This window comes from Porites lutea, chromosome 10 (assembly GCF_958299795.1).
Source record: "Porites lutea chromosome 10, jaPorLute2.1, whole genome shotgun sequence".
In the NCBI taxonomy this organism is placed as follows: domain Eukaryota; kingdom Metazoa; phylum Cnidaria; class Anthozoa; order Scleractinia; family Poritidae; genus Porites; species Porites lutea.
Window position 1 is genome coordinate 24,876,213 of NC_133210.1, and position 15,054 is coordinate 24,891,266.

The 15,054-nt window shown below is 37.8% G+C and overlaps 3 protein-coding genes across 3 annotated transcripts in view; 1 reads left to right on the top strand and 2 right to left on the bottom strand.

Annotated features, from left to right (window-relative positions):
• LOC140949874 (putative serine protease K12H4.7) overlaps positions 1-2,192 on the bottom strand; it is a 29,661-nt gene extending 27,469 nt beyond the window's left edge. Inside the window, exons 1-2 of the mRNA XM_073399017.1 lie at positions 1,682-2,192; positions 245-429 (exon numbers count right to left, since the gene is read on the bottom strand). Coding sequence (XP_073255118.1) covers positions 245-429; positions 1,682-2,085 — 589 coding nt within the window. The 5' untranslated portion in view covers positions 2,086-2,192. The remainder of the gene's footprint in view (positions 1-244; positions 430-1,681) is intronic.
• Positions 2,193-2,270: 78 nt separating this feature from the next.
• LOC140949876 (eukaryotic translation initiation factor 4E type 2-like) lies at positions 2,271-8,679 on the top strand. Its single transcript, XM_073399019.1, has 10 exons — positions 2,271-2,435; positions 2,527-2,602; positions 3,602-3,664; positions 3,941-4,087; positions 4,188-4,292; positions 5,009-5,086; positions 5,586-5,660; positions 6,151-6,212; positions 6,939-7,013; positions 7,852-8,679. Exons 1-10 carry the CDS (start codon positions 2,419-2,421, stop codon positions 7,892-7,894), a joined length of 741 nt encoding a protein of 246 aa, XP_073255120.1. The 5' UTR covers positions 2,271-2,418; the 3' UTR covers positions 7,895-8,679.
• LOC140949875 (box C/D snoRNA protein 1-like) lies at positions 8,679-15,041 on the bottom strand. Its single transcript, XM_073399018.1, has 8 exons — positions 14,950-15,041; positions 14,752-14,858; positions 14,558-14,643; positions 13,463-13,566; positions 12,572-12,640; positions 11,317-11,397; positions 10,884-10,964; positions 8,679-9,071 (listed from the first exon to the last, which is right to left on the bottom strand). Exons 1-8 carry the CDS (start codon positions 15,030-15,032, stop codon positions 8,909-8,911), a joined length of 774 nt encoding a protein of 257 aa, XP_073255119.1. The 5' UTR covers positions 15,033-15,041; the 3' UTR covers positions 8,679-8,908.
• Between the last annotated feature and the right edge of the window lie 13 nt (positions 15,042-15,054).

A 15,054-nucleotide genomic window follows, 5' to 3' on the forward strand; every position in this document is an offset into this window, starting at 1 on the left:
GATTACCTGAGATAAAAAAATTAACTACAACATACCCATCCTATGAGGGCCTCATGAGTCTGTGGACAAAACTCAATGATGTGATCATTCACATGAAAACATGGCAGAACTTTTGCAAGGCTTTCCGTGAATTCAATGTTCTTTTTTTATTTACCGCCTAATAAAACAGCAGAACTGATGCTTTCTCTTGAATTTTTAAGTTTGACACTCTTGGGAATGAAAGGGCTAATAAGTTGATACAAACCATTCACTAAATGAGGATATTTCAGTCTAAACCAAGCAGAAAGAGACCCAGGATAGGATCCGCCAAAGGAAATCCACTTGTTAGACGTCAAGTTAAACTTCTTAGTCATGGCATTACGGAAGGCTGCCAAGTCAGCAAGAGCTTGTTCACTGTTAAGATACCTGAGGCTTGCATCACTCATATCACTAAACAAAACACAGGATGACATGGTGGTTTAAATCAAGGGTTCAAAAAAGTCCCATCTGTTGGTCTTGGAGGAGTAGATTTTTTTCCTAGGAAAGAAACTTTGCAAGCTTACTTGCTTGCTTGGCTTTGACAGGGAAAAGTTTGGTCTTTTGGATAGGTGGTTGCACAAGAGGGGGTTGCATGTGAGGGTTCAACTGTATTTCTTTACCTACAGAACCCTGTTTTGGGATCCAACTAGCAACTTTCAAGCAACTTTCAAGCAACGTGACAGCGGTCTTTCCAGACAGGATCTTGCATCTGTTATTGCCAACAGACAGGAATGGGACAGACCTATATAATCAGTGCGGGTGCACCAAAATAGATAGATAGAAAGGACCCTCAGCGATACCTTTTGGGGTAAAAACATGTTTGTCTTTCCATCCTTACTGGTCACCCTAAGTGAGACTACAATCTGCAATTTCTACCCCTAAGCAAGACAATGAGCATCCCACCCTCGCTTCAATATAAGAGTCGCCCTCCAGGATCCATTTCTTGTCCACAAAAAAGTAATGCAGCAACATTAAGATGTACACTTCAATCTTTTTCTCAGGTGACAGCTTTAAAAGGTACACAGTCAAACCCTAATAACACGAACACTGAGGGGGCCACAGTAAGTGTCCATATTAACGGGGTGTCCCCACTTCTCCTCTCATTAGAATGTCAGTGGGGCGATCTTAAAGGGCGTTAACGAGCAGCCATGAATGTAGGAAATTCCTGTTTCAAGGCATCTTGCGTTAAAATTCAACAACACCCCTAATGCGATTTCTTTTTACCCTAGCGACTGTATCCTGCGTGGCAACAAAGCAACACGAGAATTGCTGTAGTGGACGAATTGATCCCAAAGTTCACTGGTCACGTGCAGTTTTTAGGGTCTAGTCTTAAGTTAATAATAATTATTAACCAGGACAAAAACGTAACGCAAAGAATGAAATCAACGGCGCTGTTCAATCTATCTTTCCTTTACCACTGATTTTCACGAAATGTGACAAATAATTCACGAGTCCTGCACATCTTAGAAGACAAATCACGCTTCACATGCATAACTGGTTTCACGCGACACGTTCCCATCCCGGGGACTTTCACGCGTCACTCGCTAAATTTCAGCCAAATCAAGCGTCACGCATAAACCCTTTGGTATCTTCTGAATTGAGTGGGTGTCCATAAAGCGAAGTTTGTCCTGTAGTTACAGACATTTAACTCAATTTAAAATACCTAGTTGGATGACTTTTGCCATAGAAGCGGTGCTCTAGGAGGAAAGTGAAAGCACCAAACACTTGTGCATTTTTCATCATGTCACCAACTGTCAACCATATCGGATTCGCTTCACCTTCGCCACCGATGGAGAGAAAAACGGGTCCGTCTGGCTTTTTGAAAAATTTGTCATTATAGAAGTATCTTTGCTGCCATGTTTTGGTGTTGGAATCATCAAAATGATCAAGCCTCTGTGTGAACCACTGATCTTGGGGAAGATCTTTGACGTGAATGGCATCAGCAGCAGGAGCAGCAAGCATTCCTCCACGCGGCCTTCCACGCAGAAAATGAAGTGAAGCATGGCATAAATTAACAAATCCCGCAAAAATTAGTACAAGCTGAAGGGAACGGCTTAGAAGCGTCATTTTACACCGGAAAGGTGCAGAATTGTCTCAGCCGAAAGCAAAAAACAACAACAAAAAAACACTCTTGACAGTCATGTGAGTCTTGTAGTTCGTGACAAGAAGGCTTGAATGTGTCACGCATAATGAGCCCGCAATGCTACTGTTATTTCTTAACGAGCATGCGTGATTTCCAACCTAAGTTTCAAGCAAGCAAAAAACATTTGTAAACATTCAAGAAATTTTCATAAAATCCCGAACTTTTCGCCACTTCGAAGAAATATTTAAGCTTTATATATCATTGTAAATAGTTATATATTTTTATAAGACACTTTTTAGAAATATTTATTGGCAAAAATGAACAAATTCGAAGCGTAAGTTTCATGATTTTCAATTCGTATTTTTGGACAATGAAAATGTTTTCCTGTAACTTTGTAACTCATGATTCTTTATTTTAAATCGTAGGCTTAAGTTTGATGACTCAAATAATGACGACAACAGCGATGACAAAGAGGACGAAGAATGTGAATCAAGAAATACGGTAGTTTTAAGTTTTAATTAGTGGATAAAGTACAGTAGCAATGCGCAAGATTTAAGTTGATACTCAACAAGAGTGCTGTATTGTACTGGATACGAATCTGGTGTCTTTAACTTTTGTGTCCACTTTAGTTTATTTAATGCTGGTCTTCAATAGCAGCCCAACGTGATATTGTTATGAGACGCAGACTGCCATCACATTGGCATAAACAATCTCTAAAACTGGCTTAAATGCAGATTACCCTGTCATTCAGAACAAAAATCTTGGCACTGCTTCACAGACATTACTAACTGAGGTTAAATTACATCTGTGACACAGGCTACCGTTCTTCATGCTTGGGTCATCTTTTTTGAGGTGTGACATCTGAACGAGGCTTTAAAGTTATTTTGCTGACCTTCTCAAAGCACCATGACTAGCAGTTTCTGGTTAAAGAACACATTAGCAATATTGATCTACACACACCATCGATAAGACATTAGACTGATTTAGCAGCGGAATAGGAACGTGAGTTGACAGCGATGCATGCAAATCAAACAACTGGCTTGACCAATGGCAGAGCAGCAAATTGGGCACCTGAAGTTGTGTTTTTTCCTTTCTGCACACTTTCCCGTTGTCAACTGATGTTACCATTTCGTCGCTAAATCGGCCTATTAGTGAACTAGACAGCACCACAACAACTCTTGGCAAAACAAACAAATCCTGCAGTGAATGGAAATAATTATATGAAGTGACTCACATTTTGAACTGCAGATAAAACATATTAAAGTGGAAATAATCCTCGCAGTTCAATAAACAACCTAAGTGGTTGAAAAAGAACCTGAAGAAATTCAGCCTTGGTGGGGAATGGAACCCTGACCTTTACAAATGACCAGACACAGTGCTCTATCCATTAAGCTAATCAAGCCAACTGGAGAGCAGGCCATTGTTTAGTCACATCAGCATGACTAGGATCAAAGTGTTTAACATGCCTTTTTCATAAATTTCATATTTTAACTTTAAAAGGAAAGAAATGGTGAAGGAATGAATGGAGGTGATTTGACAGAGGAAATGAAGTTCCGGGCTGAGGTACATGTTACATGTTTTAAAGTTTGCTTTTTGTTCTTAAGATTGCCTGTAATTTCCACATTTTTACTACAGCTGTATGTTATTACATTGTATTACATCAGTGGCAAAAGATGCCTTGTCCAACACCTGGATTAGTGGAATTTTTGCATCCATTAGCATGATACACTTTAATCAATGTGATACATGTAAAATCAATTTATTTTTATTACTGCCTTTAAAAGCCATTGTTGGTTACAGAGAAAAATAACATAATTTTTTTGTGCTTTTTTCTTTCAGCTTGAGAAGAAAGTTGTGACTGTAGGTGAAGGAGAACATCCATTGCAATGTCCGCACGCATTTTGGTTTTCACGAAGACCTCAAGGCAAGCCTCAGGCATCCACTAACTATGCTGACAACATTAAACTTGTTGGAAAATTTGCATCAGTAAGTTTTCCTTTGTATAGATTCCTGGATTACCTTAGAATTAGAATAATATAACCTTTTTTTCCCTTTTTCTTTTTTTTTTTTTTTTTTCACCACCCAGGTAGAACAGTTTTGGGGTTTTTACAGCTACCTGGTCAGGCCTGGTGACTTAACTGGACACAGCGACATTCACTTGTTTAAGGATGGCATCAAGCCCATGTGGGAGGTAGGTTATCTTTTTGAATCCTTTAAGAAGGTGGAGCACCTTCCTGAGGAGCAGAGTTTTACAAATATTTTATATCATTGAACAATAATTTACCACCAAAAAAGTACTCTGTTTTTAGAGTTACATGGCTGTACAGCAGCTGTTATACAACTAAGAAAAATTGAAGGGATCACAGTGTCTGAACTTGTGAAATCCAGGGTAACCAGCAAAGGAAGTGAAAAAAAATTTTCTAGTCGCCTGGCACTAGGGACCACCACACTCTCCTACAGCACAGCCCTGTCATTTTTTTAGGAGGGGTAAAACAGGACTCCCAGCAGGAGCAAGTAGCACCAGCAATAAACTCAACCCAAATATTGTTAATGCAGGGATTACCCAGGTGTCCAGGGTCTCGGATTAAGCCAAATTTCAAGCACAGTTTTCTTGTCTGAGAACATGCAACATGAGGTTTCAGAATACCATTGAGCCTTCACTATGAGATACAGTAATGATAACACAAAATGTTACCCTAAGCAATGCATTGGAATGTAACATACAAACATGGAACAAAATTTTATTCCTGGATTAACGCTAATCAGCCTTCCGGGAACCAGGTCCAGATCTATGAACATTGGTGGGAGACAAGTTCTCTCTCTTTTAGCTGTGCTATGGTGGCTCTTAAGACTTGAATATTAAAGTTACCCTTTATTATCGTGTTCTTTATAAATATGTCTTTCTAGGATGAGGCAAATAAGCATGGGGGAAAGTGGATAGTTCGCCTGAGAAAGGGGCTCGCATCAAGATGTTGGGAGAACCTGGTATGAAAAGTAATTAAAAAAGAAAGAAAATAAGAAAACCAGTCACTATCGAACTCTAAAAACTGTGAACATCCAAAATTTTTTAAGCACAAATTGTGCTGCAAAGAAAAAGTCTATCAAGGGTGTGAAAACTACATGATAAATGCAAACAGCTTGTTTAATAAGTTTGTGGCTTTTTGGTCTCCTCTATGTGGTCTGTGGTCAGTCCTTGTTGTGATATGGCCACTACATGTAATGAAACGTCTTGAAATATATCGCCCGTTTGTGGTTTTGCTGAATTTCATGGGTAATAAAATAAAATAACCATTTATTGGTGGTTAATAAAAATGTTTTGCGTGATATTATTATTTTAAATATAAATTAATCTTGAGAATATTGAATGTAAAGGGAAAAAAGGAAAAAAAAAAAAAAGACTTCTTTATAGACCTGGGTTACCCAATTACTTGTAAACCAGTAGTTTTCATTGTGGTAATTTGTGTGCTTTATTTATGTATTTTAGATACTGGCAATGCTTGGAGAGCAGTTTATGGTCGGAAGTGAGGTCTGTGGGGCTGTCATATCAGTTCGATTCCAGGTCAGACCCAAGTTTAAAAAAAAGGTTTTCATAGAGTCAAGAGTCTGATGAGTATGCATGGTCCTTATTGTCTTTTTAATAATACATACATTAATAAAACATCTGCAAATTAATTTAATACTTACTGTCAGTACAAAACCAATGTGTCAAAGATTGCAATTTGACTTTGCCTAGTGTCATACTGTAGATAATATTTCTATTATACATTGTAGAAACATCAATAAAATACAAACTGTACCAGGTGAGCTTTCACGTAAAAACACCTTATCTTCATTTCACACATAACACAGTCAACCCTGCTAGGACTGCCATTCACTTTTCACGGAAAAAGTGCAAACGAAGTGGTTTGGTGTCTCATTGGTGTTTGCATAAAAAAAAAGAACAATCACATGCTCAACTGGAGATATGAAATATCTTTCCTATTGTCGAAAAATAGCGGTATTTCACTTGTTCACAGCACAAAACAAACCACAATTTTCTATCTTTTTAGGAAGATATCATCTCAATATGGAACAGAAATGCTGCAGACCAAGCAACCACAACAAGAATTAGGTAAGTTCCTAGTCTGTAAATTTATTTTTAAAAAAATCACACAATTCTAAAAGCCCCCACCCCCCCCCCCCCTCCCCTTGAATACAAAATCTCCAAATTTAAAATGGTATACGTCTCTTATACATTAAATATTATTGTATTATTTTGGACCTCTTACATGAGGTTTGCAAAGTGGTATTCAGGCTGTCACTAAGAGCTGGACGCTTGGATTTTATTTCCCCTGACCTCTTATATGAACATGACCTGGCTACTTTGAGATGAAACAAAAGGAATAGAAAACATAGAGATCTTTCTAGCTTTTCAATTTTCTGCTGACTAATTGCATAATTATACCTGACAACTTGAAATCTTAGTAACAGCCCTGTGTCTATCAAAGTTTTCCTCCTGAAGTTAAAAAATAAACCAAGGGAAGAATTGAACCACAACATACACATGTATCAAGCCATGACTCATGTAGAAGCAGTGATACAGAAAAAAAATAAATTATTATGATGACTCCTCTATGACTGGTGACCCTACTCTCCATAGTGCCTCCAGCAGCTCAGTGGTTAGAACTCGGATGGTCATGAGTTCAATTCTCACCTGAAGCTCAGAATTTTTCCGAGCTTTCTGGTGTTAGAATTCTCTTACACTGTACTTCCAAATTATAATATTTTTTTGCATGTGGCATCATGTTCTATGTAGGTTTGTGTGGCTAAACAAAATTATTCTTCCTTTTTGATTAAGGGACACACTGAAAAGAGTACTGAACCTACCACAGAATACAATCATGGAATACAAGGCCCATCAGAGCAGCTTAAAGTATGACAAATTAATTTGATTAGTGAGTGCCTTAATTTAATAAGACACAAAACTTGTGTCTTCACATCAGACATCTTTTACTAAAGGCTTATTATTATTACAAACGACAAGAACAGCCCACAATCCTAATTTCAAGGTTGCTATTGTGCATGCCTGGCACAATTTTTTATATAGCCAGCTTTGTTTGGATTTCCACTAGGAATAAGTGGAATGCACAGTATGTAATCTGATCACACATGTTTTGACCATCTATTACTTGAAACGTACCAAAAGCCCAGTATCAGAGTAAAAGCATTTTGACAAGTTTTCGAGCATTCCACCCCACACTCAGTGACTGTAACCTTTGGTTATTACTAGTTTATAATAATAAGTTATACTCAATAATTTTTAGGTAACTGTAAATAATGGTGATAGGACTGAGTGGAGTCCAATTCAGTCTGAAATCATACAAGTGATTAACAAAATCAGACGACCCCATTGCTGCAGTCCAATTTCTTTAATCACAAGTATGATTACCGACTGAATTGGATCACACTAAGTTCTGTTACCAAATTACCAAAACTATAACAAAATCTGTGATATTTCAGGCTTAGGCATTTATTAGCCTGTACACAGGCTAGCATTTATGTGCTCGTAGCGGTGGTGTGAACATGTCGAATTTATCACACGCGTGACGCTTACTGTCCTATTACACTGTCCTATTAGTGCTGAAATCAGGACAGCCCTATCTCCCTTTGCAAAGTTCTACTCAATGTCGCTTAGTAAAGTTACTCAGTGTCAACAAAAAATATTTTTCTCAACTTTAATCACTGATTGTAAACTCATTGTTTATTTTCAGGGATAACTCAAGTTTTAGAAATACAGATGTCTTCATGAGATAGAACCCAAGTTGGCCCACAATAAACAAGAACTTTCTGTTACCTTGAGCAACTTCACAACAGATACAAATTAAAAGTCTTCATAACAGCAAAAAAATCTTGTTTTTGTTACAAGACCCATTCTCTCCTAACATTGGTCAGCGAAAAAATTCACCAAAAAAATTAAGTTTTGTTGGGTTAAATCCTTAGTTAAAATAAATAGAAACAGAGTGGTATGCAAAGGTTCTGTAAAAGAGGTTTCTTTTGAATGGTAACACCAAAGCCTAGCCTAGTTGGTGTGGGAGAGAAAGGTTTATGGTAATAGTGGTCTTTGTCTACAACAATGACAGACTAGGTTTACCTCATTTTCTGATAAAATTTAAAATCTTAACTTTCACAAAATAATATCAGATTTAATGAACAGGCCTGGTTGTTTAAAACATGAATAGCGGTATCCATCAGATAAATCGCTATCCTTTGGATAAGTATTAGGGAAACCAATTACGCTATCCAGTGGACAGTGATTTATCCAGCGGATAGCGCTATCCAACTTTTGAACAACCATTTCCTGCAGTCTATTTTCATCCTTATCTTGGTGGTGTTTTTCTCCACTCTACTTGTTCTGTTTTCTGTGAAAAAAAATTAATTTACTCTTTGGCAACATCAATGTACTTGTGGAATGGCAGTTTACAAGAGAATGAAAGTTCATTTTAGTGGCCAGTCTGACAAGCTGTTCGTCAAGCCCCATCAGTGTTTTATTTAAATTTCCAACAAAATCAATGACAATAAACTCTGCCGTTATCTGTAAATATTGTTGTTGTTGTTTTCAAGCAGACTGCTGCTTTATATCATTCTCTCAGTCAGAGACAATAGAGCCATTCCAGTGAAGTCTGGTGTAAAGGAATCCATTTAACTTTGGTACAATCCTGAATATGTTCGTTAAGGTAGGAGTGGCGACCCCATGTGCTCTTCATCACTCTATGTTACGAACACTTCCTCTCAAAATACAAATGTAGAATGATTTCTACAAGACATTTCTCATGTTGCACTCTCTGTGACAGCAACAAAGGTTTCCTCTTGACTTTGGGAGATGTAGCTTGCTGCCTTGTCAGCAAGCACAACATGCAAAGTAGGGAATTCAATGATGGTCTTGTTGTTTAGGCATTCCTTTAGGGGTTTAGAAGTATCCAACTTATGATACCTACAAAGTACAAAGAATTTAGTCCTACAATTTGTACTAAGAAATATAGATAGTCTGAAATGTCATACCTCTCCACCTCCTATTTCAGACTATAAGATAATTTGCCATGCATTTCTTCAAGAATTTTGATTGGTTCCTTGCGAGCAGAGGTTTCTCTCTTGCATGGTTTTATCGCTTACAAAGTCTTTTAAATGTCTTGTCTGTTGTGTAGTTGGTTTGTTTATGCTCCAAGAAAAACAACACTAAAGACAAGCCATGCAAGAGAAACACCTCTGCTCACAGGGTATTGATTGGTTTGAGTTCCCTTATCCCATCCTTCTCTTTTAATACATGGCTTTTGAGTTCCTCTCCCCAGCCTCACCTCCCTTGTTTTTAATATAAAGAAACCATAAAAGACTGTATTGTACTTTTTTAACATGCCCTTCTTACTTACTTCCATCTTCATCATCTTGTGTGTCTAAATCAAATTTACCAGGCGAGGCTAAACAAGAGACATCAGGGCCGAGATTAAGCAGCAATGTTTTTGAGCAACACACATCAACCGAATGTGGGGGCCTTTTTCTCCTTTGATATGCCTTGATCTTACCAAATTTGTATTGCTAAGTGTCTTTACTCTTATGGAGGCAATTTGCCAAAAATTTTGTTCAAAATGATGGGTCAAGAGTGCAAAAAGGCCACTTCCGGTTAATGTACATCCAGCTGGCTAGTGATCTCCATCTTTAATCGTATTTAAGGCAGTTCCTTTCAGGGCCTTAGTTATCACTTTACAGGGCAATCATTGAGCTCAATAAATTTATTTCACTGCAAAACACGCATTGTAAGTTTCATGATGATGATGATTGTCATTACAGTCAACTCGCATTATTGTGGATACCCCCAGCACCTGATGAGATGTCCTTAAAAGTGAGAGTGTGAGAAATATGTGCTAATTAGAATCATTTTACAGCAATTTTAACTCGTCTGTGATGCCCAAAAGAACAATAGTTTGTTAAAACAAAAAGGCAAAAAAATCATTAGGATGTTAAAAAGTGAATGAAATTAGTCTATGTGTTAACTCACATGGACGCTATTCATGAACTACAGTCAAACCTCCATGTGTGACCATCTCTTGTAAGTATGTGACCGCCTACCATAAGCAACAACCAATCCAAATAAAATTTTCCCAGTCAAAGCCTTATGGCTGGAACCTCTTGTAAATGACCACCTTTCATAGGCGACCGCAACCACTTTTTAGAATGACAGTTTTAGAATTATCTATTGTTTTAAAACTCTTGTAAGCAACCACCTCAGCTGCAACTGAAATTTTGCCATATATTTAGCTGTTTTCCATACAACTGTACTCTAATTTACAGGATGTCCATGACAGCAAAATGATCGCAAGGCAAGAGTTGACTGTATTACAGTCATACAGTAGAACCTCCATGTGAGACCACCTCTCATAAGCAACTGCCTTCCACAAGCAACCACCAATCCAAAACACCAAAATTTTCCCAGTCAAAGCCTTACAGTTGGAACCTTAGTGTAAACGACCACCTCCTGTAAGCAACTGAGACCAAGTTTTGGCGATGACAGTCCCGGAAGAGGCCCCATGTGGTTCAACTCCAGTAATCGACCACCTCCTGTAATCAACCACCAAGCGTTTGCATTTTGGGTGGTCACTTATGAAAGGTTCAACTGTCTTAGGCTACATCCGTAGAGTGTTTAAGCTGGTTGCCTTTGCAATGCACAATGACCACTGTACGTCACTTAAGTTGTCTTAATCCAGTCCAAATGTGATCAAACATCACAATATCCAATGTTGCATTATTTTACCTTAGTTTAGATGCAGGTAAAGATTCCACCTTTAAAAACACACAGACTCCTTGAGGACCAACAGCACAGTAATTCTTCAAACTGTTTGAAAATGGTATAAAAAATTCAAATTTTTTCTAATCTGTAAATAATATGACTCACAAAATTATAACATTATAGTGGATCCTTTAGTACAGAACAAATTACAGTAGTGTGTACAAAAAGGCCAAAAGTCTCATAATAAGTTGTTTTGTTTATCTTGAATCTTTTGAGCAAACCTGTGGGTCAGAATCTGTGCTGGTATATGAACAGAAAGATTCCAAATAACTTGACAAAAGTTAACGAATACTGTTAAGAAGTATGGGAAAATAATACCCTCTTAATTTAAAAAAGCAATCGAAAACCACTGTTTACTACATCATTTGTACAATGAAGTATTTCATTGTTGTTTTACCTTTGCTTGTGAACAGCATCTGCCTTCTCAGGGTCAATGTACTTCCTGAGAACTTCATTGACAACTGTTAGTTCTGAAACCCTATGATACATCAAATTAAAAAGATGATTAATAAATTTATAAGTTGAAAATAAATGTGACATTGGCAGTCATTATCAGTATAACTGATGATGACTGACAATGAAGTAACAGTCATCATCAGTGGTCACAAGATGGTGACTATTCTTAAGTTGTCACCAGTCAAAATCATTTATGGCTGTCGGTAGCCTGTGAAAACAGGCATTTCTCCTCGCTCTTCACTGCCGGGGACATTTCACGAGGAGGAACGTCTGTGCCTCAGCAGCAGAAATTCCATACTGATGACACAATCCAATGTTTACATAATAAATCCAGTAGTCATGGGGTTTCAAATGTAAATTTGTCCAATTTTACTTGTCTTCTGGTCGATTTTGGTAAATTGTTGTGTTCATCTACCAACGAGCTCCAGCAAAACTCAAATGCTTCTTTTAGAGAAGACTATATTCCACAAATATTAACTGTTTTGTTAGAGATTATTCGCGTTTACATTTGACCTTTGTGGCCTTTTGTCTTTTGTCTGTCATTCGTAAACAATAACCAAAACAATGTAACTGCTCCATTGACCAATCAGCCCTTCTGACCGGATTCCGGACAGATTTTACGTCATCATGGAATTTCTGTCGCTGAGTCGCAGATGTTCCTCCACATGAAACGTCCCCATCGGCAAAGAGCGAGGAGAAACGGATGTTTTCGAAGGCTAGGCTGTCAGACCACCAATAACCATGAACAGGGGTAATAGTTGTACTATTATGGTATACCTGCCAACTCACATACATTATGCATGTCACACACCTGCAGATTGAAAACGTCAATCTCATGCTTAAAGGGCAATTTCACATTCATTACTCACAAATCCAGGTGAAATGTTCAGTGACCATATCAAACGAATTAAACTCAAAATTTGATTTTAATCTAAACCCAAAATAGTCCAGTCCAGTCCAGCGATTACTTACACGTAGGAAAAGTTGGCAGGCATATTATGGTTCAATATCAATTTACAAGAAATAGTTTTTTGCTATGACTTTGTATCACAGTAATAAAAGGTAAATGCTTGGCAGTCGTAAACTTTCATGCTTTCAAAAATACAGGAATAAAGCTTTCATAATTATTGATTAAACGTAGACTGCACTATGATTTTCAGTACAGCACCCTTAATTTTAGGGAACATTTTTCTTACCCTCTATCAACATATTCAAAACCAGCTTGGGGGAATAGCCATCTGATTCTCCACATTATACATTGCAATCTAAAGAACAGACAGTTGTATCAATTAGTTTCGCTACAACTGTATTATTGTTACACTAAGTGTACCTGAAACAAACTGAAGGTTGGAATTAAGATTTACTGGTAATTTATAATGACACTACTTGGTATCATACTAAGGATTGATAACATTGTGTTCTAGTTGGGGTTTTAAGTTGGGTCTCCCCCCAGCAGAACCTATCAACAGGCAAATGAGATAAACCAGGCAGTGGCTGCAGGGCTCAAAATACACAAAGGAGGGAGCTCAAGCAGCAACAACGATGAAGACAATGAAAACGTCGCTAAAAAATTAATTTTTTGATGTTGTCATAGTCATCGTCATCACTGTCGTGGTTGCTTAAGCTCCCTAATAACAGTTGGGCAACAGACAATGTGACAAGAAGACCATTTGCCTGGAGGTACTTTCAGTTTGCCAGTCTTTTTGTCCAGACACCTACACAAGCGACCAGAAAAAGAAAACATTTTGACAACATAACATTTCAAGAGAACAAGTATCCTTTTTGTAAATTAAGTTTTTGCTTGTTAGGCTGGTATGTTCAAGTGATTTTCATGTCACTTTTAACATTTTGACTGGTCAGAAGAGGGAGGTGACCAAGCTAAAATTTCTTTGGCCAGTCAACAGTCTCAGATATATCTTGAGCCCTGTTTAATATTCAGTGTCAAGTAACAAGTGATTAGTGATTTTATGCCAGTTTTTCTTTTATGCTTTGTTAAATCTATACATTAATGTTAATATTACCACAAACTCATATTAATGGTTGACCAACCACTAATGTGAATTTCTGGTATATTGATGAGGACTTACTCTCTACAGAACTTTGATGTGTTCTCCTTTCTCTTTGACATTCCCACTGGCATTAACTTCAAATCTACTCCACTTTGTTTAGCTTTTCGTCGTAGAAAAGAAATCTAGTAAACAGTGGATTAATCAATAAGTACAGAAGAAAACAAAACAAACAGCTAATCCCATGCTAAAACATGAGGTAATGTAGCTGTCTGTGAATTTACATGTATGAGGTTTACAACGATTAATATCATCATCTTACAGAGAGTAATCTTTTAACACATGAAAGATCAGCTCAAAGATCAAAGGGTTGTCATGGTTACATATTGCACTCCGCCATAGTTCCTGGATACTACAGCCTTTACTGCACCTTCCCTCACACTCACCTTTGTTAATGACTTGAAATGCAGTTTAATGAAAAATTATAGGCTAATTTAACCCTAAGATATCGCTGGCCAGCAGTCCTTGGCAGGAGATTATCAGGACTGCTTGAATAGCTTTTCAAGGGTCTTTTGGAATTTTACAGTCTTTCTGTTAATGTTAAGCCATTTCATTCACGCTGCTCTCATGAAGTGTTCTGATTCTTACCCTACTCTCCCTTTGTTAAGTATATAGTACAGCTGTAAGTAAAGTAGCCTGAGAAAACAGCAAGCAGTTAGTGACTGTACCACCACTGGTTTCCCCCCATCTAAGGAACAAGCACAGAAATTCCAAGCTAATGACGTGACACTACCCAGATCGATCGTAGTGCTTCTGATTAGTCATGAGGTCAGGGAGTTTGCTTCAACCAATCAGAAGCACTATCCAGATCACAGCTCTCGAAGTTAACTTTTTAGTGCACTTGCAAAGTTTTGCTACGAAGATTTTTTTTCCACTAGCAAATTTTTTCCTTTTGTTTGGGAGACATGGATGATTCTAACTCACAAACGTTTGCTAGTGATATTTTTCTCACTCGCATTTTGTGAGTTTGCCAGCGCTAATTTCAAGCCCTGAATCTGGGTAGCAACAAGTCATCAGTACGGAATTTTTGTGCTCGTTCCTCAGAGCTCAGACCAGTGGTGGCATCCCAAAATGTCAGCTGTTATCTCAGGCTATGTCAAAAGAAGTTAGCCCCACCTGTGTACTCCAGCGTCTCCAGCTTTTCCGGCCATCATGTGCTGCTGAAAAAGCCAACCTATCCACATCCTCCAGGAACCTGTAATCTAAATTTTAAACACAAACCCATTTACACACGTGCATGGTGTACAAGTATGCTTCTATATAAAACGTTTATATTTTGAAATAGCCGTTTACTTTTTAAGATCCATTACCTGATAACAAGTTACTATCTGTGAAATTGTCGACTGACACAAACTTTGTCTTGCTGCGAATCCCTGAGCACTGAAATTGGATTTTGTGGCATTTGACACATGCCAAGCTGACAAAAACAAGACACGAGAAATAATACTCAGTGTGGTATTAATCACGACATCGCAAATTAATATCAGCCTTCAAGTACACTGCATTACCTGCATGTTCGTCTTGAACAACCTGGACAGCGATATTTAGCACTAATTTTGTTACAAACTTCGCACCTCACCTCGTCCGCCATGTTGCCTGTTTAAGATCGCTAG